Genomic DNA, 23,683 nt, shown 5'->3' with positions numbered 1-23,683 from the left:
TTCTATTCCTTGCCCAGCTTCCCACTCCCCAGACCCCACTCTCAAACAGTCTTCCCCAACTCTCTCTCTCTCTCTCTCTCTCTCTCTCTCTCTCTCTCTCTCAAACACACAGAGGCGGAGACACAGAGAAAATGGTGGTTGCGCACAGAGGCACGCTTCGGCTTCGATGTTTGTTTCTCTGTCTGACAATTCAATTCGCAACAATGGCCGCGGAGTTTTTCAAGCCATTCAACGTGAGCTACGACCACAGAGCTCTGATCATCGACGGCAAGCGCCGCATGCTCATCTCCGCCGGCATTCACTACCCACGCGCCACTCACGAGGTACTCTCTCCAGTCGCTCAACTCAATTGGTTGCTTACGCCATAGCCATTAGCCTCCTTTCTGCTTCTTCTGCCTGTCATGGTTATATGGGGAAACAGTTTGAAAATTGGGTTCTAAATAATTTTTGGGTCACTTGTGCAAAAAGATAACATCAAATAAATAAGTTGTATTACCTTATTGAATTTCTGTCATATGGGTATTATGCAAAAATCTATCAGGCACAAACAATCCAATATTCTTGAATTTTTCAATATCACATATGTATGGGGAAACATTTTGAAAATTGGGTTCTAAATAATTTTTGGGACACTAGTGCAAAAAGATAACATCAAATAAATAAGTTGTATTTAACTTATTGAATCTCTGTCATGTGGGTATTATGCAAAATTGAATAGGCACAAACAATCCAATATTCTTTAATTTTTCAATATCACATATATATGGGGAAACATTTTGAAAATTGGGTACTAAAGATTGCGTTATTGCTTCTCTGTCATTTGGGTATTATGTAAAAATGTAGCATCTTTTTAAGTTATTACTTATTAGAGAAAATTTTCATAGGCTGCTAGAGAGTTAGCTAGAGCAGAGGGCTCTGTATCATGATTATTTTTTGGATGCATTTTATACCTTTCAGGCTTTCAGATGATACATATATATATATATATATTTATATTACTTTTTTGTTTTGAACAAGTCTTGTGCCATTAACATGATGCCAGATGTGGCCTGATCTGATTGCCAAGAGCAAGGAAGGTGGGGCAGATGTGATCCAAACTTATGCATTTTGGAATGGCCATGAGCCCAAGAGAGGACAGGTGCCATAACTTTTTTTCCACAGCTAGTCTGGGGTGATACCCTTAATGGGTTTTCTTATATAGGATTTATATGTTTTTGTTGAAATATTAATACTTGTTCTGAACACCTTGTTCAGTACAACTTTGAAGGGAGATATGATATCGTCAAGTTTATGAAGTTAGTGGGAGCCAGTGGACTCTATCTCCATCTTCGCATAGGGCCTTATGTCTGCGCTGAGTGGAATTTTGGGTCTCAACTTCTTTCCCTTCCTACTTGCAACACCTTTTAAGAAAAAATGATGCCCTTCGTCTCTATTTATGTGTTGCATGATATTCAATAGTTCTTATTGTACTCTTATTTTCTGCTAGGTTCTTTGCACATAAGATAGAGGTTGGTTTACTGAATGCTGCTTATCATGTTTATGGTAAATTAAAAATTCACGAGTAGAAGGTAATCAATTATATTTTTGGAAACTGAACTCTCATAAAGAAGTGAAGGGAATAGGTATGAAAGAATTTAATATAAAGTAACTGCCAAGAGTGGAATTTTGGGTCTCTTCTTTTTTCCCATTCTGTTTTTTTCCAAGTTCTCTTCCTATTTTTGGGAATAGGAAAATGATGCCATTTTATTATGTCTCTATTTTTTTGTTGCATGATATACAATAGTTCTCATGTACTTTAGTGTCTGGCTCTGCTGGGTTCTGTGCACATAAAATAGTGGTTGGTTTCTGTTATGCAGTCTATCATGTTTATGGTAAAGTAGACATTCAAGAGTAAAAGGTAATCAGTTATATTGGTGTTTTCTTTTGTTTGTTTTTCTTTCTTTTCTTTTTTCTCCTTCCAGATTATGTACAAAAATTTGTTTGTGGGTATTTTGTTCTATTTGATTCCAGAACAACGTCCTCAAAGAATACCTCTTTCTGTTGCAATCGTGACCTCAAGTTCGTTAAAAGTAAAATAAAAGGCCATCAAATCATTAAAAAGTATCTTTAAAGAGTCCTTGACTGAAGAACAAAAAACTTGTAGTCGGCTTTGGAATTTACTTTGAACGATAAACTTCACACCCGCAACTCTGAATAATTAACATTCTCGATCTCTATTGACATTTCTCTGTCTAGCCTTTTATTTAGTTGACTATATATGTCTTATTTAAAGTACATGTATAATGCCTGATTTTGCATATTCTATACTTGAGATCCAACATCCAATACTTATAGACTTGCAGTATTAGAAATAGAAATTGTTGAATTTCCTGAAATGATCTTTATCATTTTACTTTGTACATCATTTTCTCTAGAAAGACATTGGTTATATGAAATTTTTCCTACGTTAGTTCTTTACCTCGTGGATATGGTGACACGTAGTCTTCTTGGTATGTGTTGAAAGGTACTTGTTGGAGAATTACAAAATTTCTTTTCTTCACATTGCATCTACACCTAAATAGAGTATCATATTATGGAGGGTACTAGGTAACTATTTAAATTTTCCACTGGAAACATCCTAAATAGGAAACTTAGATCATTATTGCACTAAAATTTCAGTGGACAGAAGAAGCCTATACCTTTGTGGGATTAATAATTGCTTTAGAGAATAAAATTTCTTAACAATCGGTAGTCTTAACTAAAAGAAAATGTCTTCGTTACAATACTGATAAAACTATTAATTTGATTACCTTTATAATAGTTATTTGAAAAATTTAATCTTAGTTGGAGTGACTATATTGCAGCGGCTTCCCAGTGTGGTTGCGTGACATCCCTGGAATAGAATTTCGAACAGACAATGCACCTTTTAAGGTACAATGCACCTAAGTGCTTCTACACTTGAACATATATATATATATATATATTGCTTGTCCTTTTGCAATATAATTTTTATTTTATTTTAGTTGAATATTCTGAGTATCCTGTATATCCAAAACTATACCCAGCCACATAATACAAAAAGAACTAAATGCTAGGGCTATCTCTAAATTCTATTTACATCCCCTAATTGATAATTCATGAAATATATAGCAGGGGCCTTCCAATGAGGGATCTCTCATTTAACACTAAATGAGGGATCCCCCTTCAGGCCCTTTCCATTGAGGGATCCCTTAAATAAGCTTATTTAAGGGATCTTTTGCGGGGTTCACTCCACATTGTATTTTGATGATCGCAACCTTCTATTTTTTTGGTCTCCATTGAAGGACCGTCCTTGCAAAAAATTAGATTAATTGGAAACTATTTGACCGTTGATTAAATGGTCACCATTTCAAGTGTTTATCAAAAATTTTTTGTTTGTCTATTTATTTGATCAATGTTTGATGGCTTAATAGTCTCCGATTCGTCTAATCTTTTGCAAGGATGATCTTTGAATATATACCTGAAAAATAGACGGTTTGGATCGTTGAAATACTATATGGAGTGGGCCCCATGAGGGATCCCTTAAATAAAATTATTTGAGGGATCCCTCAATGGAAGGGTCCTGTGTATGTATGTATATATATATATATATATATATATAGAGAGAGAGAGAGAGAGAGAGAGAGAGAGAGAGAGAGAGAGAGAGAGAGAGAGATTTGAGTTCCAATCCAAAATCTACCTGTGAGTCATACAGATGTTGTCCATAGGAACTGTTACGCCTTGTTGAGTGAGTTTTTTTTATAGGGAGGGGAGTGAAGAAGAGAGCTGCCACACTTTGGAACTGTGATGCTTTGGAAGCTATATGGGTGGTTGTGGGAAAGGAACAAAATGATCTTTGAAGATAGAGAAGAAGAGAGAGTGTCACTATGGGACAGGATCAGATTTCTAGCCTCCCTGTGAGCATCTTTGTCCAAGCATTTCAAGGATGTTCCTTTGAGTATAATCCTTCAGTATTGGTCAAATCAAGCCTTCCAATTTCTCATTTCTGGAGTTCTTTTTCTACTGCTTCTTATGTCTTGTATAATACATTTGCTCATAATTCCAATAGCATGAGTGACAATGATGTTGTTCAGTCCCTTTTGCAAGACCATGCCATTTACTGCCTTCCCCTATCACAACTTTGAGTTAAGGTTATGAAAAGTGTTATCAGGGCAAGATAATATCATTCATCTTGTTCTTTTGGTTTGGAGAGCCCATAGATGGAAAATTTCCTTTAGTAAATACTAAAAACTAACATATTTTTGTGATGCAACAACTCTCTCTCTCTCTCTCTCTCTCTCTCTCTCTTTCTCTCTTTCTCTCGTTCTCTCTTTCCCTCTCTCTTTCCCTCTCTCTTGTGCTAATGGAGCAACCCCTTAATACTTAAATGTTCTCTTCTTGTTCTTTTTATTTTCCCTTTCAATGAAGTAAGGGATATTTGTTGAAATTTACTAAACATCTTTGCTGGTGGAAGGTGTCATATTCTTAAAGTAGTGCTTTGAATCTGCCATCAGGCCTCTTTGAGCTTGCCAGAAAGCAAAGATGTTCATACATTTTTTTTGAACATCATATAGGCATGCTTCTATAGTTCTCCATTTCATAATGGTGGTTTTTGCGCTTCTCTCTGATATTTCTGTTGTTGAATTTATTTCTCTTTTTCTAATGTTTTTCTATTTTAGTCCTGTAGGATGGGATTTCTATAACTGAAGTTTCTGTGAGGACTTGCTCTGGTGTTGTTGGGGTTTATGTAGCATTATAATTAACTTTTCTTGACTAGTTAACTTCTCAAAATGAGTTGACCAGTCTGTGGACTGTTGCAGTTTATAGTGGTGGTTGTGACATCATGATGTTTCTTTGTTTTCTCCAGGAGGAGATGCAGCGGTTTGTTAAAAAGATGGTGGATCTGGTGCGAGAGGAAAAGCTATTTTCTTGGCAAGGTGGTCCAGTTATTATGCTGCAGGTTGTAAGCAAATTTTTAAGATACAATTGGAACATTACATAAAACTTATTTATCTAGATGAGATCTTTAGGCGGTTTGGATTTGTGAGAATTGCAAATTGAAATCCGAATTGTTGGAGGCATGGGATTGCAATAAATTGTGGGTTTCTTATTCTGTCCATCATGTATTATTCTCATTTCCATATCTGTTGGAGTCATACATGTGTAGGAACAGAGGTGGGAAGGCATTCTATAACCATGATTTGGATGCATGTGGTTTTGAAAATTTTCAGGCAATATTTCCTATTGTGACTCTCACTGAGTCCTCCACATTTCAGATATTTAAATGTGGTGTTTCTCTATTTCTGCTTACTTGCTTAGTACAAATACAGCTTTAGTATTTCTCAAATCAGCTCTTTGAGAATTAGGTGTTAAATTGTTTTGGTATTGCTATGGGTTTACTCATATATGCTTTTAATGAGGCTGTATTTCCTTGAGATATGCACTCTTTAACCATGTATGCCACTGCTGCAATGAAATTTTATCAGATTGAAAATGAATATGGAAATATTGAAAGCTCATTTGGTCAGAGAGGGAAGGAATATGTTAAGTGGGCTGCTAAGATGGCTCTAGGTCTCGGTGCTGGCGTTCCATGGGTCATGTGCAAGCAAGTTGATGCTCCAGAAAGTATTGTGAGGCCTTTTGCTTGTGTCTCTTTGTGTGTTTGTCATGCATGCATGCATGCATATTTAAGCTTTTGGAATCAATCTTTATGAATATTATATTGCACTGAAAATTGCAAAAAGACAATTACTAAAAATTAACCAGATGCAATGGCTAGGACAACTTATTAAATGCACTTACATCTGTGGAAGGCTAACATTTAGACATTTCAGCATTGCCGTCATTTATATATAATGTATATTTTTTGTGCTTCACAGATAGATGCATGCAACGGATACTATTGTGATGGTTACAGGCCAAATTCCTATAACAAACCAACACTGTGGACAGAAGATTGGGATGGATGGTATGCTGATGCCTTATGAATTTGTTGGCCTAACTTCTGTTCTTCTATGTATTTGTAATTATCATTTTTCTGATGTGAGAAACCCAACTTATGCTATAACTAAAGGGTTTCTTTTCAAAAAAAAAAAAAAGTGCTGTAATGAAAGGTACAAACATAGTGGACAAGCTGTCCTCTGGAATACAAGTAAGACCCCTAACCATCCAGCTACTATAAACATCATACCATGTCCAATAGTAACTCTAGTAAAATTGAGAACAGCTGAGCCAAACAAGAGAAAGCTTAAGAGGTTGCCACCTTTATGAAATTCCGAGGAAATTGAAGGCCACAAGGATGTCTAAAACACACTCTATCCAGTCCCTCCACCTTCTCCTAATATTTTCTAAAATCCTTTCGTTACGTTCCGTCCACACAACCCACACCTTAGCTATCACAGAACTCCATAAAAGTTTTCTCTTCCTCCCTCCAAAAGGTAAACGCTTCTAAGCAAACATAGAAATGCACAATTCGGGAATCACCCACATCAAATTAGCTTCCAAAAGCAATGTTTGCCAAAGTTTGAACATAGTAGGACTGTTGGACAATGAAGAGATAGAGATCTATACTTTCAGCTTCCTTATTCCACATAATGCACCAATCTGGAGGTACACTTACTTTAGGGCTCCTTTTATTATTATTATTTTAATAAGAAATACAAATTTTATTCATAAAAAGAAGAGACTACAAGTAAGATGGATGATAAGTCCTTTATAATTAGATCAAACAAAAACACATATTATACACAATATGACACTCTCCTCAGTTGAGAAGAACCACACTACAAGGAATGTCTTTAAAAAGCTTTGACAAAGATGCCCAAAGAGAAGGTTAAACTTAGTTCTTTCCCAAAGAAACTCTGTAACCTCCTCCTCTCCTTTGAAGAATCTCTTATTCTTCCAACCAAACAATAATCCACAAAATAGCCAAAACAACACAAAATAGCCAAAACAACACATATCCAAAGATTCATCACCTTCCAAAGATTCATAATCTCTTATTCTATGGTTGGGACACATAGAGAGACTGAGAAATCCTATAAAGACGGGGAAAAATGATACTCAACGGAGAATTCCTGATCCACACGACCCCGCAATAAAGCAAAGATTGAAAGTGAACACCGAAATACCCTGAGAGATGTTCCCAAGGGTATCGACTCGAACCTCTAGCCACCTAAATGGAGTCCCAAAATTTTTCTTGTAAACCATATTATGATAAACACATGTCAAGTAGATTTAATCCCAAGATTAAATTCCCAAAAAACTGAATTTGTGGGGTTCCAGGATTTTGGAAGCCCTCTTCCACCATCGTCCACCCTACTTGTGGGCCAAAGATTTTGGAAGGGTGGTGGCTTTTGATGTTTTAAGGGTTGAGGAGAGGATATGGAGTTAAGGGAAGAAGTAGTGCTAAAAAGAAATGCTGATGGCTCTTATGCTTACTTTCAGGTTGCATGATTTTCTGACTCATATTTTAGTGCCTTAGGATGCTAGAGTTAGTATTAGTTACATGGGGACAGGAATGCAGATTTAAATTCGATGGTTTGCATACTTTTGCTTCTTGAAGTGGTAGTCTAACCTTTTTACATTGAATTTTTAAAGGTATGCATCATGGGGTGGAAGATTGCCTCATAGGCCTGTTGAAGATCTTGCATTTGCAGTAGCACGCTTTTTCCAACGTGGAGGGAGCTTTCAGAATTATTATATGGTCCAAAGACAACCCATATACACTGCTGATTCAGTTGGATAAATATTGCATGGAAAAATATATTTTTGTGTTATACAAGATTAAATATATGAAACTTAAAAAATCTGTTTCACATGCATTTCTTTGGGGATGTCATAATGTGGCTAAAACTTGATTTTGTGTTTTATGACCAAAATGTTCTGTTTCCTATGTGGCCAAATTTGATTCCATATTTGCTCTCAATGCTTTTAATGTTGGTGAAAGAAGTTCAAAGTTTAGGTTTGTATACCTTGATAAAATAGTTAGTACCATCATGGGACAATAGTCAAACATGTATATGGGTTGAGTAGGGTTCAGAATTTATTACTTTTGGCGACAAAATTAATAGTTACAGATAAATACGGAATGATTTCCATGCTGGTGTTCAATTTCAAATAACATGTCATTTGAGTTATGCCTTTTTTATGCCCCTTTAATTATATGCACATGCTGTATCTTGACAAGCCTGCTACTTGGGTGCAGTATTTTGGTGGAACAAACTTTGGGCGGACTTCTGGGGGCCCATTTTATATTACTAGTTATGATTATGATGCTCCAATTGATGAATATGGTAGGTTAAACTGGGTCTAAATGATAACATTTATTCCTCTGGGTGCTTCCTTTTGCTTCTCAGTTCATGTGCGGGCCCTCTGGTTGAGTCATAATGAGTTTTCTATGGATATTATTATAATAGTAAATTACCATACTTGTTACATTACTGAAATCCAATCTATGGATGCATTGATATATTAACTAGGTCTGCTGAGTAACCCTAAATGGGGACATTTGAAGGATCTACATGCTGCTATAAAGCTTTGCGAACCTGCTCTAGTTGCTGTTGATTCGCCACATTATTTAAAATTGGGACCAAAACAGGAGGTTTGAGCCAAACCTTGAGTTATGTATTGTTCTTGCTTAACTATTATAAAGTCTGCTTATCAGCATAGTTCCCTGGTCTTGATAATTATATACAATAAATGTATATATTCTCCACAGTTGACAGTAATTAAATTAAATTAAATTATTTGATATATTGTCCTGGTAGATCCTGGATGATGTTAGCATTATGTGATAAGACATTATTCCATATTTTGTAATATGTTGCTATATGTTGCTTAATAGAAATTAATCTATTGAATACACTTAAATGCAACATTTCCTGAGTTTAAAACTGCAAAGCTGTCGATGGATGCCCAGTTGAGAAGCTGCCTAGGTCCCCTTTGACTCTTTAAATGCTCTCAAAACAAATGAATTGATTTCAGATGCTATGCAAAGTACAGGGATAGTTTCATTCATTATCGGGCATCTTGGTCTTCATTATAAGCTTAAGTGCCCAATAAAGACAATTAAATCTTAAGTAAACTTAGTAATACATGAAGCACTTAAACAAAATAATAAGGTGATGCGTAAAAGCACTTAAAATATTTGCAAATGGCTTCTCCCCATAAAAATGGGGAGGAGGGTAAGGACGCAGTTTCAATACCCTTAGGATCCATGTGTAAATTTTCCATGAAAAGAAAAATAAAGATCTGGTAGATATGTAGAACTGCACTACAGAAGTTACCAAATCATTTACTGTTCCATACTCAGTCGAACATCTTTTACATGTGACTAATGTCAAAAACACTTGTGAACTATTACTGGAATCATTTTTCTACTGACCCTTTTAAAGTTCTGTTAGTTCTACCTGTAAATCATTTCTGTGTTGTATAACTATTTTCAGGCACATGTATACTGTAAGAAAGTTCACACTGAAGGCCTAAACTTTACTTGGTATTTAAGTCAAAGCAGGTGCTCTGCATTCCTCGCGAACATCGATGAACATAAAGCAGCTTCTGTAACATTCCTAGGTCAAAAGTATAATCTACCACCATGGTCAGTCAGTATATTGCCAGACTGCAGGAACGTGGTGTTCAACACTGCCAAGGTATGGTTGTATTTTTGGACATTGCACTTGTTGATGACCGGAACATTAAGCACTTCTTGGCATCACATATCACAGCATATGACTTGGACCAGTTGTGGATACATCTGATCTGTCTTTATTCAGTTCAAATATGTCAAGGCTGAATTTCATTTTGATTTTACTTTTCAGAAGCACTATAAAGTTACTCTCTTATAGTTATCTGATAGTTTATGATCCATCTTTAATTAGTCTATTCTTTTAAGGTTACTCTCTTTGGTTGTTGCATATAAACACTTGAAACAAAAACTTAAATTATGTATGGTAACTCTGTGGTTCTTACATGTTTACTCATACCAAAAGCTTAAATTATGAATTGTAATTCATGCTATATATAGCATAACTAACTACTCTACATAGCCATTGCCACTGTGTGAAATTCTTCCAGAGCTGTCCTGACCGTCCAGATTGACTTTGCATTTCTTTTTCTCAAAATGGAATATTCATATTATTCCATAACCTTTATATAGTTTGATTCTTCTCATGATGTTCATGAATCTGTTTTGTTTCACACCAACCATTTAGGTGCTGAATGTGTGGTCAAGTAGACCCTTATAAAATGAGTGATGTTTAGTGATGATGGGGAATTCCTGTTTTCTCTTTAATAGGGAAACAAAACAGAACTTAGAAAAAAATGATGGGATGACATTGTTTAATTGAAAAGTGCTATTATCAAAAAAAGATAGGGCGTAAAGCTATTTTACTTTCCTACAACTTCTGTAAGAAGCCTTTTTGGTGTTATTGTAATGAACACATAACCAGTGTTTATAATTTAAACCAACATACTGAAACATGTGTTGAGATTGTTATTGTTTTTTTTATTTTCTTTTTCTCTCTTCTTTATTTTCTTTTTGAAGCCGTTTTGTTTGACATCAACCATTGAGGTGTTGAATCTGTAGTCAAGTTGATACTTATGGAAATGAGTGATGTTAGTGACTATGAGGAATTCTTGTTTCCTCTTTAATGGGGAAACAAAATAGAACTTAGTAAAAATGATGGGATGGCATTGTTTAATTGAAAAGTGCTATTTCCAAGAAAAGATAGGGCATAGGCTATTTTACTTTCCTAGAACTTCTGTAAGAAGCTTTTTTGCTGTTAATGTTATGAACACGTAATCAGTGTTTAAAATTTAAACCGACATATTGATACTTGTGTTGAGATTTCGGGTTTTCAAACTGTTAGATATCCCACATCGCCAGAATATGGTTGGGTTGTGCACTATATAAGCCTTGGGCAATACTCTCCTTAAAAGTCAGTTTTTGAGGATGAGTTAGGCCCATGGGTATAACACATGCATTTTATAGTTGGTCCCATGTGGGCTTTGACATGGTATCAGAGCCGATGGTTTGTATTCCTCGGCATTAATTAGGCCCAACTGATTTTTGTGACCCGATATATCCTGGAATTGGTTGGGTTTGCTATGTGGCATTTGGACTCTTGTTTAGTGGAGTTCGGTCATGTAGCAGTGGGCCCAACCCTGGCGTTGAGAGGGGTGTTAAATATTCCACATCGCCAGAATATGGTTGGGCTGTGCACTATATAAGCCTTGGGCAATCCTCTCCTTAAAAGCCGGTTTTTGAGGATGAGTTAGGCCCATCGGATTAACACATGCACTTTATTAGTTGGTCCCGTGTGGGCTTTGACACAAACCTCATCAGCCATAAGGCATACTTCCACCCTGTCACCGACATGTTGGTAAACTTAAATATCAATGGAAAGTTTTCATTGACATAGACGAGTTTAATGGCTGATTATTAGGCATTTAGCCTAACTTAAGGTCTTATTGTTTAATTAGCTTATTTGAGGCTTGATTCTTTTATGGTTAGCTCAATTCAAGGCTAATCCTTCAGAGCAGATTTATGTCTTGGTGTCCTACATAAACACCCAAGTATTGTATTGATAAGTAATGTTATTGGTCTTTCTCTTATTTTCCTAAATTTTATTTTTAACATGGTACCAGAGCAATATGCTCATGGGATCTAAGCCTATTGCTACCCTTACCCTACTTTGACAAAAAAAAAAAAAAAAAGAAAGAGAAAAGAAAAGAAAAGAAACGATGATGATGTAGAAAAAGAAAAAGAAGATATTTTGGATTCTATATGAAACCATAAACAATCTTGCTTAATGGTTCCGGATCAATGCTGGAAATATGGTTTTTTTAGCATACAATAACATTAATGGGGCGGCTGCATGTCTCCCTTTAGCAGTCAAATGCTTCAAGGAAGTTTAGTTCTGCTTCTCTCTAAAATTTTTGTGGATAAATTCATCTAAAGTGGTCCTCAACTCCTTGTTAATTATTACATACTTAAATGAAGATGGTAACATATTTGTCCTCATTTCTAAGCCTAAGCTTTTAAGCTCTGGAGTTGTGCAGATATGAACACTTTTACCATCCTAGTGTTTGTCTGAGTCTTTTGTTCTTTGTTTTCCCATGTTTCGGCAGGTTCAGGCGCAAACTTCCATCAAAGGAGTAGAGTTTGATTTGCCTCTTTCTTCAAGCATTTCTGTACAGCGACAGTTCATTACTGAGAAGGAAGATTTGTTTACGATGGAACCCTGGATGACTGTAAAAGAGCCAATCGGTATTTGGAGTGAGAAAAATTTTACAGTCCGAGGAATATTGGAGCATTTGAATGTGACAAAGGACCATTCTGATTATCTATGGCATATAACCAGGTACATCTTTATTATTGAAGGCAGCTACAAGTGGATGAGATTGTAGGAATAGGATGAGTTTTATTAATTGTCTTATCTGTAGTCAGTTGACTAGTGTTCAGAAATTGAGTCTTTATTCAGTCAAGATCTGTTGGAAAATCCTTTTCTCTGTTGTTATTCTTCATCCTGGAGGAATTTATAGTAGTAGAAACAACTCAACTAGGAAGAAAGGTCTAATTCCATAATCTATGCCTAATTACTTAATCAACTCCTAATTACATAATCAAAGGCTAATTAGTTCAAAATTCCATAATAAAAAAATAATCAAATCATAATTGCATAATCAATTCATAATCCCATAAAATCAGAGATCAATTATGGGTTTATAATTGGTCAAACTTTCCAAAAAGATCGATTGATGCGGAGCAATAAATTTTTGATATAACATGAGACGTCTTATCCCTTGCTTTCTACCTATGTGGCCTTTCACTCACTTTTTGTTTCACTTCAATAGTTTGGGCACTCACTCTTTTGGAGTGATAACTGGGATGAACAGAAAATCTATAGCCACCTAGTCATTTGGGCTTTTACCTTTTGATCTCCCATTTTGTTCATTAATTAAAAGAAAAAAATTCAGTTAACTGCGATTTGGTATCTTTTAGTTGTCAATTGTAATTCTTAAATAATATTTGACTTCTATCTGAGTTGAATTTTGTATGTGACATAGTGCAGTATCCAAAATTCAATATCTTGAATTTCATGCATCTGATGGCAGTGGTTAGGTTTTAATGTACTTAGTGTTCTTAAATCAACTCATGCCAAATTTTTTATTGAGCAATCTAACTATTCTTGTTCAAAACTGTTTGATGTTTGTCAATATGTATTTAATTCACTTTTCGAATGTAGAATATTTGCTTCAGATGATGACGTCTCTTTTTGGGAGGAAAGCAAGATTACTCCAGCAGTTACAATTGATAGCATGCGTGATGTGTTGCGTGTATTTGTTAATGGCCAACTTACAGGTGATGGAAGTTTTGAATATGAATACGATGCAACTCATATAAATATAGTTTTATGCATTGGTGAATGAGATACATATGTTTCTATTTATGCAAGAAGTGGAATGAGCTTGGGCAGATATGTAAAAAATTATTGAAAGGTCCATACTTGATACCTTTTTGGAATCATTTTTAAGTTCTGGTCGATACTTATTTATGGTGGTGACCTTAAGCACCAATGTTCATGATCATCCAGTAAATAGGAGATAATAGTCAATTTAAGGTACTAGAATCATGTAACGGAATATATGTGTTAATCCAGTTCTGTTTGAGTATGAGTTATGCGAGCATATGCTGAGTCCAGCATTAGTTGTGAGTCCAGCAATTATGTGAAGCCCTATTAGTGACTAATCTGTTGGGGTTACTGCATCGATGTGGTGAGTGTGTCCTTGTGTGATATCAATATAATTTTAAGTTCACGCCTAATAGTAGGTAATTATAGTTGTTAGGACCCAAAGAAGGTACCCTTGCTTTTCTGGTTATAACACTCGGTCCTTTTTTCAATTTTTTTATTTTTAATTTTATTTTGATAAGAAACACAAATACAAAGATGACCAAAGAGAAGATAGCTGATAGCATCCATCCTAACTCAATCCCAAATTGCTCACACTTCCTCTTCCTTATCTTCAAAGATTCTCTTGTTCCGCTCCAACCAAACACACCACAAAAGAGCTCGAACAGCACATCTCCAAAGGGTAAACATCTTCATGTTAGCTCCTTTCAACAAACATCCATCTGACAACAACATCAAGTTGCAGTTTCTCTTGACCAAACACCTCCAACAACCAAAACCAAATCTGTCTAGTAAAACTGCAATGCAAAAATATATGGGTATTCCCATTTAGGGATGTGAGAAAACTACTCCTTTTGTATACATCAGTATTATTTATTCCTATGAATATAATCTATTTGTTTTCTTGGGACCATGATGTAGTTGACTCGTGTTAATGTACTTTCTGCTGGAAGTTTCATAATTACAAACAGCAGGATATATGACTTTTGCAATGTTTTGTAGCCGGAGGGACTGTGATTCATTCTGTATATATATATGAATTTTTCTTTCATATGCTCTATAGCCATTAGTCTATTATTTTCTCTAATAAACATGTATTGCACCCTTTCTTAATTGAAGGCAGTGTTATCGGTCATTGGGTCAAGGTGGTGCAGCCTGTTAGGTTTCTCAAGGGATACAATGATTTGGTGTTGTTATCACAGACAGTGGGCCTGCAGGTAAAATGTTTAGTATTCTCACCGCCAATTTTATTTGCTCATCCAAAGCCTTTGGATTTAAACTAATCAATTGGTGGAATGAAAGTGAGGCAAGTGGTGATAGATTTGACCCTAGGGGCTCGTTTGGTTCACGGAATTGATTTCTTAGAATTCCTATGCATTTTCCAGGGAGAAGGGTATGTAAGATTCTTATTCCTGTGTTTGGTAATGATGGGAAAGTAAACCAGGAATTACCTTTTTATTTACATTCCCATGTTTGGTTTGTGCAGGAATAAGAAATAAAAATTGTTCAATTTTTCAATTATACCCTCATTTATTATATATAATGTGAAGAGTTTGTTTTGGATAAAATTGGTATTATCAGATATTAAAATGGGTATAATTGTCTAGAAAAAGTGTAATAAATGTTTTCCCAAGGGGAGGGAGAACAAAACCTAAGCTGAGAGGAGGGATTCATTTTCCCCCTTTTGCGTGCATCAAATTCCCATGGGCCAGGAAACCATTTCCCATGCATGAACTTACCAAACATGGGAATGAAATTATTTTCCCATTCCCATCCTTCCAAAACTTGAACCAAACGGACCCTAAAAGAAATTGATTTCTGGATCTCTCTCTCTCTCTCTCTCTCTGTGTATATATATTTATATATCCAAGGAACTTCTTATAACGGGAAAACAAATTTGAAACAAGTCGTTTTGGTGGTGGATTATGGAATTAGGTTGTATTAGGAGGTAGGAAACTTGGTAGTGGGGCTCAAGATTGGAACTGGAATATGGTTTGCTTAAAATTACAAATTATAGAAAAAAGGCACTATTTCACACCTTACTTAGGGCAGGAAGAGTTTTACTGATGGTTGTTAGATCATACTGAAAGTCTGTGTAATATGGAACCTTACACAGTGTAAGAGGATTAAGTAATTCCTTTCTCAGAGGATAAGCAATTCCTCTCTCTCTCTCTCTCTGATTCTGCAATTCACCATTCTCTTATCCTTCATTACATACAACTTTTGTTGATCACCTTAAACATGATACAGTAACTCTGGACAACAGCAAAGCACGCCAGACAAAAGGAGATACTCTTTATATTTTCTGTACTTATGACCAAAATGCTGTCTTTTCAAGCCTCTATTTTTTCTTTCCCTCTTTTATAAAGCCCAAACCTTAAGTTCTAATCCCTAAACCATGAAACATAGTCATTTTAGTCATAAGCATCATGTCACCATAAAAGAAAATGTAAGTAGAAGATCCTAGTTCTCCTCTAAGCCCATTTTCATTTTAATTTATTTTTTCATGGTTTAATAACTAGGATAAGTAAGAATGGATTGTTTACTTATTTGATGACAGTGATAATAATCTTCTTTTTTGGTATACAATGTTTGTGCAGAGATAATTTGGATTTGTCATTTTTTTATTCCCCAATCTTATGTTAATTGCACTACTAAAATTTTTCTGTTAGAGTTTGAAAACATCAGTATTTCTGTATACAACATTTCGAATGGACTTTTTTTTTTTACAAAATTGTAACTTAACTTCTCTTAGTCTCAGATAACTGTATATTTGCAATGAATATGTCTAGGTTTTTCTTTTTTAAAATTTCTCACTTGGATTATTGCTCATGGAAGAATGAATACCTGTGAGGTCCTTCGGTGTTAGAGGCCATATTTTTCTTTGGAAATTTTTTTCATTCAAGACATATACGTTGGTGTCAATCAGGACACATATTTAGAAGTGTATTGATGTAGGACACTTATTAATGGTTTGTATCAACGTGGGACATTCCGTCAACTCTGTTACTAACTCTGTCTAAATGAGGGATGAATTGGTCTTTTCATATTAAATAAAATTTTAATTATATTTCTAAATTAAAAACAGTAAAATTAAAAACTGAAAAACATTTACTACTAAACAAATTTAAACTAAAAAAAAAATAAAACTAAAAAAGATTTAAAGTAAAAAATATTAAAAAAAAAACTATTCAAACTAACAATTAATTAAAAATAAGTAAAACTAAAAAGTATTAAAATTAATAACAAATAACAAAAAAAAAAAGCCACCTTCATCCACCCCAGTCCAATCCAGGTCTGCATCCTAGATCGCACAACCCATTCTTGCATCTAAAACAGCCCACGTTCCTTACAGGTCTCTCTCTCTCTCTTTCTCTCTTTCTCCCTCTGTCTCTTTCTCCCTCTCTGTCGCACCCCCCTCCCCACCCCGCCCAACCCACCTCAGGGGCCTACTCGCCGGCGACGTCGACTGTGGCTGCAGTTTTAAGAGTCAGCCACAGCCACAGCCACCGCCACCCCCTCCCCCCCAACCAAGGCCCTCCTCGCCCCTACCCTTCTCTTCCCAACCCAGGCCCCAACCCGTCGCTCCCTTTGCCACACCCCATTCTAGCCAAGCCCACGCCGACCATCTGCCCCAGCCAAGCCCGACCCATCCATCCTCACCTTACTTTCATCGAGTAAGCTGCCGCCGGAGGTTGGGGATCGATGAGGAAGGGGTGCGATATGCACCTCCTCTTTCTTTTTTCTTTTTTCTTGTTTTTTTTTGTTTTGTTTTTAGTTTTGATTTTTTTTTTAGTTTTAAATTTAATTTTTTTAATGGAAATGACCATTTTAACCCTTAAATTAACGTTTGTCATGACGGAATCCACCAAATGTCCTACATTAACACAACGTATAAATATATGTCCTACATCAATACATTTCTAAATATGTGTCCTAAGTTACGATTGACACCAAAGTATGTGTCCTAAATAGAAAAAATTCCCTTTTTCTTTAGAGTGGTTCTATATTTTTCAATTCTACCCTTAAATAAATTTAAGAATTAACAAATACAAAAAAAAAAAACCTTAAAAAAACCCAGCCCCCAGCCACTGCCCATGCCTGCCACGGCCCCCCGCCACCACCTTCAAAATATCCGGTGGTCCCACGCCGCACCTCCCTAGGGTAGGCTTTCTCTTTCCCTCTCTTTCCTTCCCCCTTTCTCTCTCTTCAGACATTTCCTTGCCGGCCTCCAAATCGGAGGTTTCCCACATCCGTCGGAGGGCTCTCTTATTAATGTATTCTTTCTATTTTCTATCCTAAAAATAATGTCTAGTTTCTGATGTGCAAATATAAGCTGTTTCTCTTTATTCCATTAGATATGACAGATATTTGTTTTTTTCCTTTCTGTCTGTGAGAAATTGGGTATGAAATAATGCACAGTTTATCTTTTTATTTTTTTTATTTTTTATGCTTATTCATCTATTTTTTATCATATTTTCATGCCTTGAGAGTGATTCATTGTTCTTGGTAAATAACCATACACAGAACTATGGTGCTTTCCTTGAGAAAGATGGGGCTGGATTTAGAGGACAGGTTAAACTTACTGGCTTTAAGAATGGGGATATTGACCTCTCAAAGTTGTTATGGACTTACCAGGTATGCATTTAACAATTTCAAAGTTTCTTCTCTGCTCTGTTTGGATGTAATAATAAATCCAATTGGGAGTCTCTCTCTCTCTCTCTCTCTCTCTCTCTCTCTCTCTCTCTCCAACTGTTCTTCTATATTGAATGACTAAGATGGTGTCACCTGGTAGGAAAAATTAGGAAATGTTGAAAAGTCTTGATCGTGACCTGGTTCCCTCAAGTACTTTAGAACGGAATAAGATTTTGAAGTCATAAAACTTTCTTTAATTGGATGGAACATCTCCATTGGGGATGACCAGGAGGAATTATGGGACAGAGTTAAATTTTGGGCTTCACTTTGGGCATCAGGTGACACCATCTACTTAGGGACCTTTCATTTTCCACTATTTTGCTGGATTGGAAGGCTGCAGCGTTGTTTATATGTTTAGGATTTAAGGCTTTTGTGTAATGGTTTGGCCTGTTTGTCACCCTCTACTATGGTTGTATGATTGTTTCAAGCTTTTCTGGATGTATTTTTGAAAGTGGACTTCTTGCCCACTTCTAACCTCTTTTTTACATAGCAATAAAATATGTTTCTTCTCAAGAAATTTTTTTGGTATTGTGCCGAACAGATTGGAAATAGTTCGAAACTAATAACAAGGCATCCACATTCCACATTCATATTCTCGAGTTTGTCACTGCTTCCAAAGTCAAGTTGTATGACAATTTAGCTAATGTAGTTGCACCATTATATAAATAACATTGCTATGACACATTTGACACCTAATACCTTGATCTCAACATTTGTGAATTAACATTTTTTCGTAAGATCTTATCTATTAAAGCTATAAAAGTTGTTGTTTTTTTTTGCTTATCGTAGGTTGGGCTTAAGGGTGAGTTCTTGAAAATATATACCAGAGAAGAAAATGAAAAGGCAGGTTGGGCTGAGTTGTCACTAGATGCCTATCCATCCACGTTTACATGGTACAAGGTAAAACTGTTCTTGAGAAAAGTTAACATTATGAAAATTTTTATGCAAAGCATCTATGAGGGCTTCCTTTGTCAATCTCTTTTTTTTTTTTTTTTTTTTTGGGGGGGGTAACATTATGAAAATTTTTATGCAAAGCATCTATGAGGGCTTCCTTTGTCAATCTCTTTTTTTTTTTTTTTTTTTGGGGGGGGGGGGGGGGGGGGGCGGGGTAAATTTCCTTTTTTTTTCTGTAATGATTAGTTAGTAGCAATGCTTCCCACTGATCTCGTCTTATCTGTGAGTGCATCACTTTTTTTAATAATTATTTTGGCTGTGTAATGTAACTGAACGCATATTCATTTATGTGTGGCTAGTGCCTTGGTTCTTGTTAAATACTGATCAAGCACGTGGTCTGCTAGATAAGTATGACAAATGGATGTATGAAGAACTTGTTTCTAGGTCTGAGGAAGGGAAACAAATGAACACTCAGACTAGCTGAGAAGCCGAGGATGCTTTATAACTTAGGAGTAAAGGAGGAATTTGGGTGGGAAGGTATTTGCCAATTGTAAATCTTTATGTTGGGTTGATAGGGAAGAGGACTTCAGCCTCAAATTAATTTACCACTATGATACTTTCCTCTGCTATATTTTAATGAACAATTTGGATAGCAGCATTCAAGTAGTGGTGCACTTAGTTCTAGTTACCATAACCTGGCAGAGAAGTAAGATTGAATTTCTAATTTCCAGTCCGTCTTCAAATGGACCCTAGGTGATAGGGTAGGGCAAATGTATGGCTTCGTTTAACATGACCAATATGCTTAGGTGCTGCTGCTTTTGGGATGAAAGTAAGGTTCAAATTGGTCACTACGTTCACAGAAAGATAACACATCTACCATCAATATCCTGAATTAAGCCTTTTTATTTATTATTCTACTCTTTCCTGCTTTTACCGTCAGCATTTCAAATTATTGTGTGCTTTTTCAAAAGTTGAGATGATCTCTTCCTGTTTTTGATGGATATGGTAGAGAAGTAATTTAGGTTGCCAATTGGGTTTCTTCATAAAATAACCCCATTACCTGGCCCCTTTAGAAACCCTTGCCTATTAGGGTGATGTTGGAAACTGCAATTTCTGGCATATCTTTCCAGTCTCTTCAAGTTGTAGTGCATAATATTTTCTTTTGTTTAGTGGTGCCAATGGCTGTTCTCATAAATCACTCATTTTTTTTTCTAAAAATGTAATTTATTTACAAATTTTCCTCTTTTTCAATTAAAGCAGACATTCTTTGATACCCCTGCGGGCACAGATCCAGTTGCTCTTGATTTAGGAAGCATGGGAAAGGGCCAGGCTTGGGTCAACGGCCACCATATAGGAAGATATTGGACACTTGTTGCTCCAAAAAATGGGTGTCAAGAAACCTGTGATTATCGTGGTGCATACAACTCTGATAAGTGCTCAACAAACTGTGGGAAGCCTACTCAAACCTGGTATATTTCTATTTCAAGTTGTATGAGCTAGTTAAAACTAGCTGTCTTCCCCTCCCCTCCCCCTCCAACCCCCGCCAAAAAAAAAAAAAAAAAAAGTAAATAAAAAAGCTGAAACCATGTTTGTCAGGCTGAAGAAATCTCTTCCCTATTAAAACTTATGGCAAGTCATGCAATGAAAGGTTTCCCTTTACTTTAGGAATCTACCTTTGTACCTTATACGTGAAATCAAATAAGATATGTGTTTAGTTGCCTAATGTAGCCAATATTGGTCCAGGTACCATATACCGCGGTCATGGTTACAGGCTTCAAGTAATTTACTAGTTATCTTTGAGGAAACAGGAGGGAATCCATTTGAGATTTCAATCAAGTTGCGTGCAGCCCGAACCATCTGTGCTCAAGTATCAGAGTCTCACTATCCACCTGTCCAGAAGTGGTTGAATCCAGACTTTATTGATGGAAAAATTAATCTGACACCAGAATTGCACTTACAGTGTCAAGACGGGTTTATGATCTCCTCCATTGAATTTGCTAGCTATGGAACTCCTCAAGGTGGCTGCCGAACGTTTTCTATAGGCAATTGCTATGCATCAATGTCATTGTCCATAGTTTCCAAGGTAATGTCGTTCTATATCATTTTTAGCATTCTGCTAGACAATTATGTGTGACAATAATAAGTAACAATGTGGTATCTGCTTCACAATGGGCATTGGCCCTGAGTTTCGCTTGAAAGTTTCACCTCATGTGTGGAGAGTGTTGAAACTAATGTGATTACTAACCATCAGATAATTATCACTCAAAAGGACACAAGCTTGCTTATAGAGCTTTATTAAACTTATCTATAGAATTAATTTGGTTATCACTAGAAAAACTATTTGTTGGTGTGCGGTAAGAAAGCCCTGTTTTGTTGGTGCTGTAAGAAAGCCTTGTTTTTTTCTACGTCTTAATCAGCTCCCCATAACACTGTAAAAACCCCTGTTTCATTTTGGTGTGCATAGCTGGAGAGGAGCAATCATGTCATTTGATGCAATGTGCTATTAAGAAGGCATTCACCCTTTGGTGTCATGCAGTCTAAATGGTTATTTGGCTTCTTCGGATGGAAATAAACAACATAATTTTTAAGGGTAAGAGGGAGGATGTGGATTTTCTTTGGGAGAGGAACATATTTTGGTGTCTTTGTGGGCTCTATTGTCTAAACATTTTTGGGACATTCCCCATCGTATGATTTTTTTTTTTGGTTTCGGTACAAAGGAGGCCAAAGAGGGAGAGGGAAGTTCAAACTCTGTCATTGGATGCGTGGGTAAATTAAATTGGAATGTTTGATTTTGATTTTGCTTGGATTGGGTGGGAGTTATGATTTAATTAGAATGTTTATTAAAAATTGTTAAGAATACTTTATCTCTGGACAAAGATGGCTCGATGCTCCTCATTATACATGTTTGGATTGTTTACAAGTTAGTTTTTTCTTTCTAGTATTACTAAACCATCAGTTACACCCTCTTGACAAGCTTTTATAACATAGAAAATTAAGGGAGACTTCCATCAGGTCCCTTAATTTTACAATTTACTGACTAAAGCCTTATGGCTTTTGAAATTCTAACTAAAGTCCAATAATATTGTAATAATTCTATGTTACATAATATAGGTCCATTTGTTTCTATTTTTTTTTCACACATACTAGGCGCCGAGCGCTTGGTGGTCATTTTCAAGTGTTTGGCAGTGTATTTTTACTTCTTTCTCAAGCGTTTGTTTGTCGGCTTTATATTAGGTTTTAACTAAACCCTAAAACCTAACGTGCAGCCTCCACAAATCTCATTCTATACTTCCGTATGAGGTGAACTCGTACCCTATACCCTCAAAAAAATAAAAAAATAATGACATATTTCTTTGACAAGGCAATGGTCAAAGGGCTTTATTTAGAAAAAAAAAAAAAAAAAAAAAAAAAAAAAAAAGCCATAAGGTTTTTTTCTAAATAAGAAATGTTAGAAGGGCTAAATTCTAATTTTTCCATTTCGTTATTTGGAAAAATGGCTACTTTGTTAGTGTCTTATAATCTATAATTTTTACAGAACAAAATGAAGTCGATTGAATTGTAAGTGTTGTAGATTAAGGCTTCCATCTCAAGATTGACAGTATTTGCTGATAAAAATCACTTTCTGCAACATTAGAACACTGTTAAGAAATAAAGCATGGAACTCACTAGCAACTTAAGTTGTTTCTGAATAAAGGGATTGCAGTTCCATTGAATGATGTCACTTTTCATTCGTAATGGATTGTTCTATGGCAACAATTTCAAATGATCGCTTAATGTACCAATGAGCTGGGAATAGATGTACAAAAGAGCAAGTTGTGTGGCATTGTTTTGAGCCCACTATGTTGAGATGTTATTTTTCTTGTGGTTTCTGAACATTTTGAGTTTGGTAATCCTATATTGATGCTATTCCCCTTCTGCAGGCTTGCCTGGGAAAGAAAAGCTGTTCAATTGGAATATCAAATCTTGTATTTGGAGGCGACCCATGCCAGGGCATTGTTAAGACGTTGGCTGTTGAGGCAAGATGTAGATCATCACCATCACCAAACGTTGGTTTGTCTCAGTTCTGAATCATTAACAAGAAGCTGCTGTGAGAAATGGAGTGGTCGAACTTTGTAACTATGGCTAACAACTGCCCTGGTTTCATCTGATTCCTCTGTGTAAGTGTATGTATAGATGTGGTCATTATGCTAGTTATTTAAGTTTTGAAATTGTGTAAAGAATAGAACCGACTTGGCTGAACACAAACTCTTACCAGGTGGATTGAGTAACTCCATGGAACATAGCTGGAAGCCTGTAACTGGCAATATGTATATGTTTATGCTTTAATGTACATTTAATATTTGTATATTGAGAAGGAAAAGAGAAGGCAAGTTTATTCCCACAACAATACAGTTTCTCTTCAGATTTATTTTCTTGTAACTAATGGTTCCTCAATTATTTAATAATGTGTTTAGTGGGTTCAAATCCTAATTTCTGTTAAGTTATTAAAAAAAAAAAAAAAACACGGAAGTGGTTATGTGATGGTTATGTGAGTTTCATAAGATCACTTAATTCATCATTCATTAGGGTTGCCTACAAAAAAACCCCTTGAACTATGGGAGTATTTCAAGTTAGCCCACGACTTTTAAAATCTTTCAGTTTGGCAACTAATTGTTTGAAAAATCTATAAATTAAGTATTTCCTTA

General features: G+C 35.8%; 1 protein-coding gene across 4 annotated transcripts; it reads left to right on the top strand.

Annotated features, from left to right (window-relative positions):
* The first annotated feature begins 58 nt into the window (after positions 1-58).
* Positions 59-23,406, top strand: BGAL9 (beta galactosidase 9). Of its 4 annotated transcripts, none has more exons than XR_015120334.1 (20): positions 59-323; positions 1,043-1,138; positions 1,255-1,367; positions 2,844-2,910; positions 4,865-4,957; positions 5,484-5,627; positions 5,877-5,965; positions 7,597-7,702; positions 8,204-8,291; positions 8,478-8,599; positions 9,444-9,647; positions 12,127-12,359; positions 13,245-13,360; positions 14,529-14,626; positions 17,937-18,047; positions 18,894-19,004; positions 20,256-20,467; positions 20,742-21,081; positions 22,919-23,155; positions 23,254-23,406. XR_015120334.1 is itself a non-coding variant. In XM_086231688.1 (19 exons), the coding sequence occupies exons 1-19, from the start codon at positions 132-134 to the stop codon at positions 23,063-23,065; spliced, it is 2,679 nt and encodes an 892-aa protein (XP_086087814.1). In that variant the 5' UTR covers positions 59-131; the 3' UTR covers positions 23,066-23,406. The 4 variants fall into 4 exon arrangements, 2 of the variants coding, with proteins under 2 accessions (XP_086087814.1, XP_086087813.1); XR_015120335.1 differs by having other exon boundaries at positions 22,919-23,161; XM_086231688.1 differs by having other exon boundaries at positions 20,259-20,467; positions 22,919-23,406.
* Positions 23,407-23,683: the final 277 nt, after the last annotated feature.

This window comes from Dryas octopetala, chromosome 2 (genome assembly GCF_963921425.1).
Source record: "Dryas octopetala chromosome 2, drDryOcto1.1, whole genome shotgun sequence".
NCBI lineage: Eukaryota > Viridiplantae > Streptophyta > Magnoliopsida > Rosales > Rosaceae > Dryas > Dryas octopetala.
This window is presented reverse-complemented; position numbering and strand designations above follow the sequence as displayed.